The sequence below is a fragment of the Amphimedon queenslandica genome, unplaced genomic scaffold, assembly GCF_000090795.2.
Source record: "Amphimedon queenslandica unplaced genomic scaffold, v1.1 AMPQUscaffold_13374, whole genome shotgun sequence".
NCBI lineage: Eukaryota > Metazoa > Porifera > Demospongiae > Haplosclerida > Niphatidae > Amphimedon > Amphimedon queenslandica.
In genome coordinates this window covers 173,123-185,750 of record NW_003546390.1, presented here as the reverse complement: position 1 = coordinate 185,750, position 12,628 = coordinate 173,123, and the positions used below count along the sequence as shown (strand labels likewise).

At 39.4% G+C, this 12,628-nt stretch overlaps 6 protein-coding genes across 12 annotated transcripts; 4 read left to right on the top strand and 2 right to left on the bottom strand.

Moving 5' to 3' along the window:
- Positions 1–136: 136 nt before the first annotated feature.
- LOC100641893 (far upstream element-binding protein 1) lies at positions 137–4,769 on the bottom strand. 6 transcript variants are annotated; one of them, XM_019997363.1, is made up of 21 exons: positions 4,658–4,769; positions 4,566–4,611; positions 4,397–4,520; positions 4,278–4,351; positions 4,161–4,232; positions 4,055–4,115; positions 3,941–4,004; positions 2,946–3,012; positions 2,590–2,720; positions 2,494–2,541; positions 2,183–2,233; positions 1,990–2,092; positions 1,842–1,936; positions 1,628–1,742; positions 1,423–1,577; positions 1,341–1,372; positions 1,179–1,293; positions 1,080–1,134; positions 806–913; positions 586–770; positions 137–299 (listed from the first exon to the last, which is right to left on the bottom strand). In XM_019997363.1, the coding sequence occupies exons 1-20, from the start codon at positions 4,712–4,714 to the stop codon at positions 586–588; spliced, it is 1,758 nt and encodes a 585-aa protein (XP_019852922.1). In that variant the 5' UTR covers positions 4,715–4,769; the 3' UTR covers positions 137–299. The 6 variants fall into 6 exon arrangements, with proteins under 6 accessions (XP_019852922.1, XP_019852921.1, XP_019852924.1 ...); XM_019997362.1 differs by lacking the exon at positions 137–299 and adding an exon at positions 320–517; XM_019997365.1 differs by lacking the exon at positions 137–299 and adding an exon at positions 320–517 and having other exon boundaries at positions 586–758.
- An 8-nt stretch (positions 4,770–4,777) lies between these two features.
- On the top strand, positions 4,778–6,138 carry LOC100641766 (actin-related protein 6-like). The gene is made up of 2 exons (XM_003387020.3): positions 4,778–4,921; positions 4,965–6,138. The coding sequence occupies exons 1-2, from the start codon at positions 4,791–4,793 to the stop codon at positions 6,091–6,093; spliced, it is 1,260 nt and encodes a 419-aa protein (XP_003387068.2). The 5' UTR covers positions 4,778–4,790; the 3' UTR covers positions 6,094–6,138.
- An 87-nt stretch (positions 6,139–6,225) lies between these two features.
- On the top strand, positions 6,226–7,610 carry LOC100641638 (exosome complex component RRP41-like). Its single transcript, XM_019997368.1, has 8 exons — positions 6,226–6,514; positions 6,562–6,589; positions 6,636–6,775; positions 6,827–6,933; positions 6,975–7,090; positions 7,136–7,252; positions 7,305–7,390; positions 7,438–7,610. The coding sequence occupies exons 1-8, from the start codon at positions 6,512–6,514 to the stop codon at positions 7,564–7,566; spliced, it is 726 nt and encodes a 241-aa protein (XP_019852927.1). The 5' UTR covers positions 6,226–6,511; the 3' UTR covers positions 7,567–7,610.
- On the bottom strand, positions 7,512–9,152 carry LOC105312951 (eukaryotic peptide chain release factor subunit 1). The gene has a single exon (XM_011405991.2). The coding sequence runs from the start codon at positions 9,067–9,069 to the stop codon at positions 7,729–7,731; it is 1,341 nt and encodes a 446-aa protein (XP_011404293.1). The 5' UTR covers positions 9,070–9,152; the 3' UTR covers positions 7,512–7,728.
- A 48-nt stretch (positions 9,153–9,200) lies between these two features.
- On the top strand, positions 9,201–10,488 carry LOC105312966 (transmembrane protein 246-like). The gene has a single exon (XM_011406013.2). It carries the CDS (start codon positions 9,249–9,251, stop codon positions 10,416–10,418), a length of 1,170 nt encoding a protein of 389 aa, XP_011404315.1. The 5' UTR covers positions 9,201–9,248; the 3' UTR covers positions 10,419–10,488.
- Positions 10,470–12,223, top strand: LOC100641510 (glycosyltransferase-like domain-containing protein 1). 2 transcript variants are annotated; one of them, XM_019997356.1, is made up of 8 exons: positions 10,470–10,674; positions 10,975–11,142; positions 11,193–11,396; positions 11,427–11,486; positions 11,536–11,645; positions 11,692–11,836; positions 11,916–11,986; positions 12,034–12,223. In XM_019997356.1, the coding sequence occupies exons 1-8, from the start codon at positions 10,490–10,492 to the stop codon at positions 12,192–12,194; spliced, it is 1,104 nt and encodes a 367-aa protein (XP_019852915.1). In that variant the 5' UTR covers positions 10,470–10,489; the 3' UTR covers positions 12,195–12,223. The 2 variants fall into 2 exon arrangements, with proteins under 2 accessions (XP_019852915.1, XP_019852914.1); XM_019997355.1 differs by having other exon boundaries at positions 11,193–11,486.
- The last annotated feature ends 405 nt before the right edge of the window (positions 12,224–12,628 follow it).

Below are 12,628 nucleotides of genomic sequence, written 5' to 3'. Positions count from 1 at the left end.
AACTAAAGTGTAATTATTGTCAAGAGATTATAATTATTGTCACTAATTCATTATTAATTATTGATTGTCCAATTCCGTCATGTCTCTCCTACCTTTAATGACAAGATGGCCCCAGGAGTAGATAAGGTCTATCTTATAAAGAATAATAACAAGACACTTAATGAAGGGAAGGACACAAGATATATATTTCATATAAGAGAAGCAGTAATACGGAATATTCAATAAAATGAATTATTATAATCCTCACAAAAACCACCTCCTGAAGACAGTGACGCCATTTTAAAGACCAGAAATACCAGCTATTGAAAGAAAGCACTAATAGTATACTGGAATATACTAAAATATACTGAGAATATACTGGGGTATACTGGAAACATTATAATGTGCAAGTTAATTATACAAATAATCACTGACAAATTAATAAAAGAGAATAGACAGTTTGAGAGAAGAGAGAATGTAACAAAATGAATAGTTCAAAATACAACAACAATGGATGACACTTCAACAGTAGACTAGGCTGTAATAAACAAGAAAATATATAACAGGACCGCTCACACACAAACACTTCAAATAAAAGTAACAAACCTAATTCCGTGGGGGCATTCCTCCAGTTTGAGGGGGGCCCCCTTGGCCAGGGGGAGGGCCCCCACCAGCCCCCTGCTGCTGTTGCTGATAGTAGTACATTTGTCGGTAATACTCTGCCCATTGGGCCTGTAAGTCATTGGAACCAGCTGCTCCACTGGACGGAGGGCCACCTGCTTTATGAATAACTAACAAGTGACTCGTTAAAGGAACCTCCTCTTACCTTGCTGACTGCCTCCTTGAGGAGCACCCCCCGGTCCACCCCCTCCTCCTTGCTGCTGCTGCTGCTGTTGAGTGTATGCTTGCAACTGTTGGTAATAAGCAGCCCACGCTAATGAAGGAAAGAGAATGTTCTATTAATAGATACACTGTTACTATTAATAGATACACTGTTACTATTAATAGATACACTGTTACTATTAATAGATACACTGTTACTATTAATAGGTACACTGTTACTATTAATAGGTACACTGTTACTATTAATAGATACGTACCTGCTTCACTACTTTGCTGTCCACCTGGTGCTCCTCCTTGTGGAGGTTGCTGTTGCTATAGAAACCAATAATTAAAGCTCTCATTATTCCAATACTTACATGAGGGGCTCCTCCTCCATACCCACCTGCTGTAGGATACCCTCCTCCATAAGAGCCATACTGACCCCACCCCTGGGCCCCACCCATTCCATGGATACCACCATAGGCAGCCATACTAGTATCAATAACTATTAATAATATGGTACCATTGATTAGCCATACCCAGCATAAGGATCCCCTGGAATACCTCCTCCCTATATTAATTATCAATGGAGTAACAATAAAGCATCTACTCCTCCTCTACCTCTAGCTTCTGTCTAATGAGGTTCTGAGCTGCCTGGATATTCTGGGGTAGTCCTCTCAAATTGAAGAGTTTCTCCTGGGGGTTGGTGTTAGGACCTCGGTCAAGTTCAATGTGACAATTTGATTGAACCATCAGCTGTCGAACTGTGTCACCTCCTAATAAGGTAAGATACTATTTATAGAATGTTACTATTAATAGAACTGACCTTTCCCAATGATGAGTCCACATTTATTGGCAGGTATTGGAAAGCTCACAGTCTGTACCTGGGGCCCCTGGGGATCAGGTAAGTCTATTCTTGGTTTGATCCCAGTCTGTTGCCTCTGTGGATAAAATTAATAATTAATATATTAAGGACCACAATAGTTAATAAACTGTTTCCTCATAATGGTAATTAAATATTCATAATTTATTGACCACACCTCTCCAACCATTTCCTCAACCATCCTCTTAGCCTTCTGGACCTCCAGTGGTTTACCAGCAATAGTCGTTAGTCTGTACGGAGTGTGGGGAATGTCTATCCATTAATATAATTATTAATATCATCATTATTTATTCATTATTAGTTACCATGGTGAAATTGAAGTCGAACATTACACAATGATTGAATATTGTTAATATTTTCTCCGTTTCTTCCAATTATAAAACCAACCAGTTCACTAGGCACACGCATCTACACAAAATAGACACAAGAACACTTCAGTGAATGCACACCGTTAATGAATATTAATAAATATTGGTAAGAAATTGAATATTAATTTACTTCAATCATTTCGGGTAGTCCAGTACTTAGGTCACCAGTGAGTCCACGAGCCTACGAATTAAGAAACTGATTTAATACACAAACAAGACAACAAGTTAAAGATAAACAAATAAATAAACAAGACAGCAATGCATGAGGGGGTACCCTAACCTTCGCTGGAGTCCTGTCTCTGAGCTTGTGGGTGAGGCTAGTGCTGGGTGTGGTTTGTGATACAATATTAAGTGTGTGGGTGTGTACTTATTAAACCATTATATGAGGAAACAGTCAGCATTATATGTACATATTATGTATATACATCTACTTGAGCATACCTCCAATTCCTTCTGTTCCATCAAATCAAGAACCAACTGTCTCGCTTTCTATATAAAAGAGATACTGTATATTATTGCAATACTCATGGAGAGTACCTTGCAGTTCTCGGAGAACCCTGTCATTCTTAAAGGTTTCTCAGGAGTGCTAGCATAAGGTCCGTCCTGTATCATCTGCATCTTACAGCCAGCTCTCTCCTGAAGCATCTTAATCATCTCCCCTCCTTTACCTGATACAATCAGTCAATATAAAACTAACAGTGAGTGTACATGTACATGTATATAAACAATGGTAACACCTGATAGATTGTGTGTCAGATTCAACCCTATCGTGTTACCATATCATTGGGTCAACTCATGCACATCATAAATACATCATTCACACAATCAGTGTACATATTAATTAAATACATGTACATATTAATTAAATACATGTACATATTAATTTCCCTTACCTATTATTAGTCCAACTTTACCAGCTGGTATCATTAATTCAACAACCTCTTGACCAGCTTCTAGATTCTAAAAGAAAGAGATAATAATAATTAACAGTAATCATAATACATAATCCCATGCTTGGTACTGAATTATGAGCACATCAGTATGAAACCAGAACTGAGTGTTTTCAGACACACCCATTAATGAGTGCTTCAAAACGGCAAGCGATCATTCCTCATTTGTGCTCATTAATTCAATTAACCACAACTGAGTACACAGACCTCCCTTAGGACCACATGTTACCTTAAACATGCAAATACTGACCTTTTAACATAACATTAGAAATATTGACCTTTAACATATACCCCCCCCCTAAGGACCACATGTTACCTTAAACATGCAAATACTGACCTTTTAACATAACATTAGAAATATTGACCTTTAACATATACCCCCCCCCTAAGGACCACATGTTACCTTAAACATGCAAATACTGACCTTTTAACATAACATTAGAAATATTGACCTTTAACATATACCCCCCCCCTAAGGACCACATGTTACCTTTTAACACTCACATACCCTCTCCTTCTCTCTCTGAAATACAAGAACTCAAACCTAAGGCTAAGGTACATGTACATCATTATCAATGACACTATTACACATACATACCAAAAGAAAGTTAATAATGTGACAAGACACAAATATATTAATTTACAGTACAACCCTGGCTGACCCATTAACACAATTGCAACTATCCTTTCCAACAACTCATGTCTATTAAATGCCATTAATAAGTACATGTACATTAATAAAAGGGGTCCATTAATAAAGGTCAACATATGAGCACATCAGTATGAAACCAGAACTGAGTGTTTTCAGACACACCCATTAATGAGTGCTTCAAAACGGCAAGCGATCATTCCTCACTTGTGCTCATTTAAACTAAAACTGAACATGAAACCCTTTACCATCCATTACCCTTTAACATAAGTAACCCAACCACACTTACAGTAACTACTGAAGTGACTCCACCTGCATTCTCTATCACTCCATTCACCAGTAGTTTGGCTTTCCTACCAACGAGAAACACATGTACTTGTACATTAGACTCGTAAAACCTTACTCTACAGTGTCTGGGGTCCCTGATATTGATACACTCCTCTCTCCGCTAACTTCTGATCCATCTAAAGTGGGTGGAGTCAATGCATCACATGGTAATCATGTGATACCTGGGGCTACTTGTATCTTGGCTCCTGATTCCGCCTGTAACTTGTTGATCATCTCACCTTGTCTGCCAATGACTGGAAGAACATGAAAAAACATTAATATACACAAGTGTGCCTTACCTAATCCAACCATTCTGTTAGGTACTTTAATTTCTATTGTCATTGTTTGAGCAAAACCCAACTGGCCTGCGATCCTAAACCCCTCCCAGTTATTAATAGTTATTAATTAAAGTCATTACTTTGATATAGCTTGTTGCGCTATTAGTTTGGGAGTGGGTAATGAGTCATCGTTGAAATCAGTAGGAGGTTTCTTTGTATCTGGACCTTCTCCATCATCTAAAGGTCTCTTCCTACTACCATCTACTGATAATAATAGAATTAGACTCATTAATATTGGTACATGTGTACCTTCGGATCCATTATTGTAACCTCCGGATGTAAGTTTGGCAGCTATCTGTAGCAGAGGGGATATTAGGTGTAGTTGGAAGGAGAGTTCTTACCTCTAGGGCTCTCTTCTGAGCCTCAGCTACCCCATCAGTCTTCTCTCCAGCAGACATACTTTACTCCAGTGATCGTGAGGGGCAATGTGACCCACTGACCTACTGCGCACGCTCAGTACAGTTATTAATAATAATGATTGACCACACCCACTTAAACATGGCAGCTAGCAGTACTACTCTAGTGCTGGACAATGGAGCCTCCTCCTTGAAAATAGGAATAGAGAAAGAGACAGAACCAGTTTCAGTACCAAACTGCATCACCAGGTATATCATGATTATTGCATTAAATAATATCAAATTATTGCAGGACAAAGACTGAAAGAAGGAAGAGTTTCATTGGCAATCAGTTGGATGACATTAAGGATCTCTCTGGACTCTATTACCTCCTGCCCTTTCAAAAAGGTTACCTTGTAAACTGGGACACACAGAGACAGATATGGGATCATGTCTACCAGTCACTGCTCAAGATAACACCATCAGACCTCAACCTTATTGTTACTGAACCACCTTTTAACTTTCAGTCAGTGAGGGACGCCATGATTGAAGTATTGTTTGAGGAATATGGTTTCTCATCTCTTACTCTCACTCTCCCATCATCTCTCTCCTCCTTCCATCAGCTAATGGAGTACCCAGAGAGACCCTGTACACTAGTGGTGGACAGTGGGTATTCATTCACTCATGTTGTTCCCTATTATCGTGGGAAGGCTTTACTTGAGAGTACCTTGAGGATTGATGTCGGTGGTAAACTGCTCACTAATCACTTGAAGGAGATAATCTCCTACAGACAACTTAATGTCATGGATGAGACCTACGTCATGAATCAAGTGAAAGAAGATGTTTGTTTCGTCTCTCAAGACCTTTACACTGACATGAGGAAAGCTAGAGGGAAACAAGACACAAATACAATATCTCTTGACTATGTCCTTCCTGATTTCACGTCTGTTAAAACTGGATACATATTACCAAAAGGGGGCAAGCAACATGGAACTAGTGAAGAACAGATATTAAGGATTGGCAATGAAAGGTTCAGTATTCCAGAGATATTGTTTAATCCATCAGACGTTGGAATACATCAAATGGGAATACCAGAGGCCATTGTCCACTGCATATCCACTACCCCTAAACCAATGCACAGATACCTCTACTCCAATATCCTAGTGACTGGAGGAAGCACAAGGTTTCCTGGTTTCCGTGAGAGGGTTCTTACTGACGTACGTAAACTGGCCCCAGATACGTATCCAGTTGATGTTACACAACATGATCGACCTGATTTGGTCCCCTGGTTGGGGGGCCAGAAATTGGCGCAAGAAGGAAGGGAGGGGGCAGGGGGGCACCTTCAAAGTGTAACACAGTCAGAATACAAGGAGGGAGGTCTGGCCCAATGTCACAAGAAGTTTTATGACAATCAAATAATATTACACTCAAATTATAATTGAGTCCAAGTTGAATGGTGTTTTGAAATAAAACTAAAATACTAATAATAATGTTAATGGTAGCTTAGGGAAGAGTCATTATGATTAAGTTATAGTGGGACACTCCACGAGTCCAGGAACCAGTTATTAAAGTAGGTTAGATAGTCAGTACTGTACATGTTACATAAGAGGATAGCAACAGCTAACAAAATGGAGGCCATTACAAGCCCAGTAACTCTCATTAGTGATGATGATGTTTTTTGCCGGGGAGGAGGAGGGATTGAAGAACTGCTGGATTCTAAACTGGACTGGGCCTTCCCTTCCATACTGTCCTCCACAGGAGGAGTCGCATCCCTCTCTTCCTCCTCCATCTTAAATATATAGTATACGGAGGAGAACGGAAGTTTCTTGCTAAAGTCTCCGGTCAACCACGTGAAAACAAATGGTATCAACAAACTATTAATTAAATGTTGTTTTAGATTTATTTTATAGGCAGACTTTGAGTACTTATCTCCAGAAGGTTAGGAATTATATTGTTTAAGCAGTTTGATCATGTGATCCCACAGGCCTGAGATCTGATGGTAGGAGACCACAAGAGCTGAGAGTGTTGTCATGTAACATCAGTCACTGCTTACAGGCAGACGGGTCTGCTTACCTTCAGCAAGGGAACACTAGAGTGATTGCTACTGTGTATGGACCACACGATGTCAGTTACCATTGTTATTGTTGGTTAATGAGGTCTGCTTGTTGATGACAGGTTAGTAGGAGGTCTGAGGCTCAACACGACAAAGCATTCATCAACTGTCAGTTTAGTATGGCCACATTCTCTACCTCCGAGAGAAAGAAAAGACCAACTGGAGACAAGTAACAACATGTCATTTATTATTATCATTATTGTCTATTAGATCCTGTTTGGAAACTTCACTCGCTTTGAAAAAGACGTTTGAGGCAGCCATTTTAACAGATACATATCCTCACTCTAAGATTGATATATTTGTACAAATACTGCAATCAGATGGAAGTAATTATATTAATTATTATTAATTTACTAATTATAATTAATTAGGTGATAAAGCAGTATCGATTAATGCTATTACTATGGCTCTTATTGATGCCGGCATACCAATGAAGGACTACGTGTGTGCTACTAGCGTTACTCTAATTAATGACACACCTATCGTTGGTAATGAACACACACTCGCACTGTATCTAATGATGTCTGCATTCCATTCCAGATCTTAATTATTTTGAGGAGAGGGGCCCAGGACCAGAACTAATAGTTGGAACTTTACCAAAATCAGGCAAAATTGTATTTCTACAAGTAAGTAAGGGGTCTGGAGCAGTCCCCTACTGGTTCTGGTACTTTAGGTAAATTCAAGACTTCATATAGACAATATGGAGAAAGTATTAAAGGAAGGAATGAATGGAAATCAACGGGTTCATACAATATTGGACACTTTAATAAAGAAACATCTTGAAAAATCAATTCTTACTTAAATATTAGAAATTATTAGAAATTTAATAAATACTAACAACACAAACTGTTACATACAATACAAATACTAGTATACTACATGATATTATACGTGTTACATAAAAATTAATATTTACTCTAGCTTTTACTGGTATACTTAATTAATAATGTATAATTATTACTTTTTAATAATCAAAGTCATATTCGTCTTCATCAGGGTCATACTCCATTGATTGGAAGTCAACCCTGTACCTCAGTATTCCGCCAATTCCACCAAACCCTTTACAAAACTGAGATCCTTCTTGCGACCGGTCAGTAACTATCTCCAGCGTAGCCCCAAAGGTCTTATAGTTGTTAGCCAGCCACTCCAGGAAGGCCAGTCGTTCAACCAGCTCCAGCTCAACTCCAGTCTCCTTGTCAACAAAGTTAGTTTTATCCTTTTCCTGCTCTGAGTTCAAATGAAGGACCACCTCCTCATCTTTCGAGTGGTTCTTCAGAGTCAGTCGCATCATGTCAATATTTTCCCAGACTATTAGGGTCTCCACTGCTCCCATTTCAAGAGCCTGGAGAGTGTCGGCCACACCAAAGCAATATTTTCCAGTGTCTTGTGATATCTCATCAAAGTAACGACCAATCAGCTTCTTCTCTTGAATGAACTTGACATTAGACAGTACCTCGGCCGAGAGTTCTATTGCCTGGTTGAACCCATTCTCTCCTCCGTAAGATACGTCAACCACTTTAAGAACCTTTGTATTTAGTCGAGGATCAAACATGTCCGATTGACTCAATTCAGTTTTAAAATCTGCTGAGCCAGCAAGAATGAGTCCTTCAATATTTGGCCGGTCTTGAGTTATGAAGAGCTGAACTGCTGTCTCTGCCACTTTCCTAACGTAGTTGTGTCTTTTCTCGAGTCTCAGACGAGCGAAACGTAAAGCAGATTGCCCTCCCCTCCCGTGTTTCTTAGGTAGATCAACAGTGAACTTGTGGAGTATGTCACGAGTATTACCACACAGTGTTCCAAATAATGCCCCGTTACCATCCATCACTATAAACCCAAACTTATTATCGTCAGCCAGTAGAGCACTCAGTGCTTCAGTGTGGAACTTGTTGTCACAGAGGTACAGTGACGTGTTGATCGGCTTGAACGGCTCGAAATCAATATTTACCTTCTTCTCTTTTCCCTCGTCTGTGACGATAGTCCCGCAATAAATAACTAACCCATTTGTTGGAACTTTTGAATACAACTTGAGTCTCTGCTGGACTGAAGTGATGGCTCCCAAGACTGAGAGACGATTGACACGACTCTTTATATTTGAGGCTGTTCCAAACTCATCAGCTAACATCTTAGCAACTCTTGATATCTGATCCTTGGGCGGTATTATCAGTGATATCATGCTGGTCCCGTTGCCCCGGGCTGCTTCAAGACTCTTTATTAACCTCTTGATCTTCCACATCTCGACGTTCCTGTCAGCAGAATCATCTCCTGGTAATATACTACCACTGGAGGCTGTAGCCATCACTGACATGAGAGAGAACTAGAGATAATGTGGACCTGATGATAACTAAAAGCTCAGTTGCACCACAAAGAGAAACTGCACGTGGGAAACGTTTTATATTCAAACCACACCCATTTAAATTGCTCCACCCATTCGTAAAATTAGGGAACAACTCAGGTGTGAGGTGGGGGGCCTGGGGGCCATGAAAGATGAAGTGTAGAAGATTGTTCTTATTCGAGGGCCTCTATCTCCTCTTCTGTGCCTTCATTGTCTTCATTGTTATGCCTCAACTGTGTAAAAGACTTGCCTACTCTCTTTATTATGATCCACCTCCTCAGGCCACCTCCATTGACCAGATTCAAACTGAGAACAAGGCCAGACTCCACTCAGCCCAGCAGTACCTGCTCCAGAATGATCTACATTACCTTTTTGACCATTTCAAGCTAAATCAAACAAAGTTCTGTTTTGTAATAATAACAATACCAAGAGAGGGATCCTACCTCACTCAGACTGCAGCAGCACTCATCCATCAACTCTCCTTCCTCTCAAACTTCACTTTCACCGTTTACAATCTAGCAGCAGCTGGCACTCACTCTGAGGCTTTCAAACTATCATCAAAAATACCAGTCACTAATTCAAGAAACCTAGATCCACCACCTGGCGATAAGTTTATTAAAGAAAAACTTGACTACCTCTCGGCTTTGAGGTGGTGCCATCAAAAGAAGTCAATATATAACATTGTATTGGAAGATGATGCCATGGCTGATCCAGGCTTTGCTCATAAACTAAACTTTATACTTCGTTACTGTTTGAAGGACACCACAGGAGATACCTGGGGTCTAATGAAGCTCTATTATCCAGAGAAGTATCAAGGATGGGGCAACAACAGGAGCTGTATCGGTGAGCTCCTGGTACTGACAGTGTTATTAGGAGGTACCCTGGTCATACTCAGTGGTATTGTACTGCCTAGTCCAATCGACTGGTGGCAATTTAAAATAAATGAAACCATCTTTAAATGGAGGCTATTGGTATCCCTCTCTCTCGTTCTGTATCTCATTCTTTCTTTTGGTAGGCCACACTGGGAAGAGGTCAGGAAGTTAAGTCCTTTTCTTATAAACGTTGTCCCAGCCCGAGGTTGCTGCACACCAGCTGTACTGTACCCTAGGAGTCACCTCCAGTCGCTAATAGACTATCTTGACTCATTCAACTGCACTGAGAGGGTCCCAGTGGACATTGCTATTGACTCATGGATTGCAGAGAAGAGGCTAAATAAACTGTTAGCAGTCCCTAATCTGTTCAACCACATCGGACTAATGTCCAGTCTACCTAAAGGAATGAAGCCATCTAGTGAATTTCATCTTTTATTTCCACCAAAATAGCTAATAAATTTTTGCATTTTATTTATTGATAAGTATTAATAACACTTTACCACACCCATCAATTCCCCAATATGTCAGGTAGTGTATTGTTTGTTGAACCATACTATGGTGGATCACACAAGCAAATGATGGATCTCTTATCAAGGGAGATTGGGGGCGTGGTTTATTCACTACCTGACACAAAATGGCATTGGAACATTAGAACGTCTTCTCTTCATTTCTCACAAATTATCCCACGGGACCAAATCGGATTAAAGTAATGATGATGAGCATAAAGTGGGAGTGGTACCTATAAACTATTTTAATGAAAATTTCTAAATTTTATTACATTTTCTCATGTACTTATGTTGCATGGAAAGTTTGAGCTGATTCCAATCAAAATTAGATTTTTTGCAAATTTTTAAAGTTGCTCCAAAATCAGGTCAAAGTCCCTGTATACAGAGACTTTGACCAAATTTTGCTAAAGTCTAAAAGGAGAGCCGATTCTCCATTTTTATTACATTTTCTTATCCATATGCCCTCACATATTCTTTATGAAAGGTTATTATTATTTTAGGATATTGTTCACTAGCAGTGTCCTTAATTTATGTGAGCTGGTTGGGTTACGTCCCGACCTCCTGGGCCTACATAAGATACTGTACTTTCATGAGAACCAGCTGGTGTATCCAGTGAGGAAACAGCAGGACAGAGACTATCAATATGGCTACAATCAAATACTCTCCTGGTCAGTATCATTCATATACCAGTGCTACTAAACAATGATCTCAATCACAGTCTTGTTGCTGATAAAATTGTGTTTAATTCTCATTTCAACATGAGATCTTTCCTCAGTAAAATAAACTCCTTTCTCAAGATCTCTCCCTCTCTCTCCTCATTACCAAATGACCTTACTGATCTCATTCAACCAAAATGTACAGTTCTCTATTACCCAATTGAAGTACCTGATCAATATGTGTACACTGGATCACATGATGAGAGGTCACATGATGAGAGGTCACATGATGAGAGGTCACATGATCAAGTACCTTTGGAAAGAGGGCCCCTTCACATTGTATGGCCACACAGATGGTATGGATGTGCAGTATTACTATTCTTTTAATTTTATTTATATTTGAAGGGAACACGACAAAGGGCCTGAGGAGTTTTCAGAATTAATAAAGAAGCTGCTTGAAGCAAGACTGGAGTTCCATCTCTCGATACTTGGTACCCATACTCAGGATATCCCCGGTAACCTCAGTATACTATGGCGTATAGTATACTCCATTAATTCTAGTTTGTTTGTCTGAGCTGTTTAAACTGTTGGGATCTGATGTGCTCCTTCATCACGGCCCAGTTGATAAAGAGGAGTACTGGTCCATACTGAAAGGAGCTGATGTTGTCATTTCAACTGCTAAACATGAATTCTATGGAGTAGCAATGTACATATAACATAGATATTAGGTCTAATATTTATGATTATAACCACTAACAACAGTGTGATTATACTTTATTCCATAGGATTGAAGCAACAATTTGTGGATGCTATCCTTTATGTCCAAATGATCTTGTATATCCAGAGATATTTCCAGGTACTTGATGTGTTCCAATGATATGATGATGCTTTCTTTCTTGATAGAGGATTGTCTCTACAATACTCCTCAGCAGTTGTTTAAGAAAGTAAAGAATATGTGTCAGAGACCATACCTTGCTAAACATTATAGACACAAAATGTCTTTCAATTCCAGTCTATATCAATGGAAATACCTTAAACCACTGTATAGTTCATTATTTAGTTAATGACCATAATTCCATGAATTGAACTGAAATAGTAATAATGACTGAGTGTAGCCAATAATGATGAATAGGATTCCCAGATAGTTTACTTTAGCAAGTGAACAATAGCTCAATAGTATATGCATGAATAGCATCATGTGATGATCCTTTACAACTTGCTGCTTATAAACACCCCCGGCCCCATCCGTCATTAGCACTCAACCTAAGTTAAACCATAAACATGGTTAAACTGTCTGCTGTAGAAATGTCTCCCAGCAGTATACTCAATGTGTTTGTACTGGTCACACTAGCCCTTGCATTGGGACTGAGTGGAGCAGCTTTAGGACTCTTTGCTCATAATAATATCCTTGGATTCTGTGTCCTTGCACTTGATGACAATAGTCAGATTGGTAACCAGAAGCTGTGTAATGCCAGTCTTGCTGGATACATTATAGCCA

Bases quoted from the DNA above. Each gene is read 5' to 3' on its own strand.
- LOC100641893 (XM_019997363.1), bottom strand. From the start codon at position 4,714: ATGTCTGCTGGAGAGAAGACTGATGGGGTAGCTGAGGCTCAGAAGAGA. The intron at 4,116-4,160 runs GTATCACATGAT...CACCCACTTTAG, and splicing joins CAAGATACAAGTAGCCCCAG to ATGGATCAGAAGTTAGCGGA. The intron at 1,937-1,989 runs GTAACTAATAAT...ATTAATGGATAG, and splicing joins TCGACTTCAATTTCACCATG to ACATTCCCCACACTCCGTAC.
- LOC100641510 (XM_019997355.1), top strand. From the start codon at position 10,490: ATGTCAGGTAGTGTATTGTTTGTTGAACCATACTATGGTGGATCACAC. The intron at 11,143-11,192 runs GTCAGTATCATT...TCTCAATCACAG, and splicing joins TACAATCAAATACTCTCCTG to TCTTGTTGCTGATAAAATTG. The intron at 11,837-11,915 runs GTACATATAACA...TTTATTCCATAG, and splicing joins GAATTCTATGGAGTAGCAAT to GATTGAAGCAACAATTTGTG.
- LOC100641766 (XM_003387020.3), top strand. From the start codon at position 4,791: ATGATTGACCACACCCACTTAAACATGGCAGCTAGCAGTACTACTCTA. The intron at 4,922-4,964 runs GTATATCATGAT...AAATTATTGCAG, and splicing joins GTACCAAACTGCATCACCAG to GACAAAGACTGAAAGAAGGA.
- LOC100641638 (XM_019997368.1), top strand. The intron at 6,590-6,635 runs GTTAGGAATTAT...GTGATCCCACAG, and splicing joins TGAGTACTTATCTCCAGAAG to GCCTGAGATCTGATGGTAGG. The intron at 7,253-7,304 runs GTAATGAACACA...ATTCCATTCCAG, and splicing joins TAATGACACACCTATCGTTG to ATCTTAATTATTTTGAGGAG.
- LOC105312966 (XM_011406013.2), top strand. From the start codon at position 9,249: ATGAAGTGTAGAAGATTGTTCTTATTCGAGGGCCTCTATCTCCTCTTC.
- LOC105312951 (XM_011405991.2), bottom strand. From the start codon at position 9,069: ATGTCAGTGATGGCTACAGCCTCCAGTGGTAGTATATTACCAGGAGAT.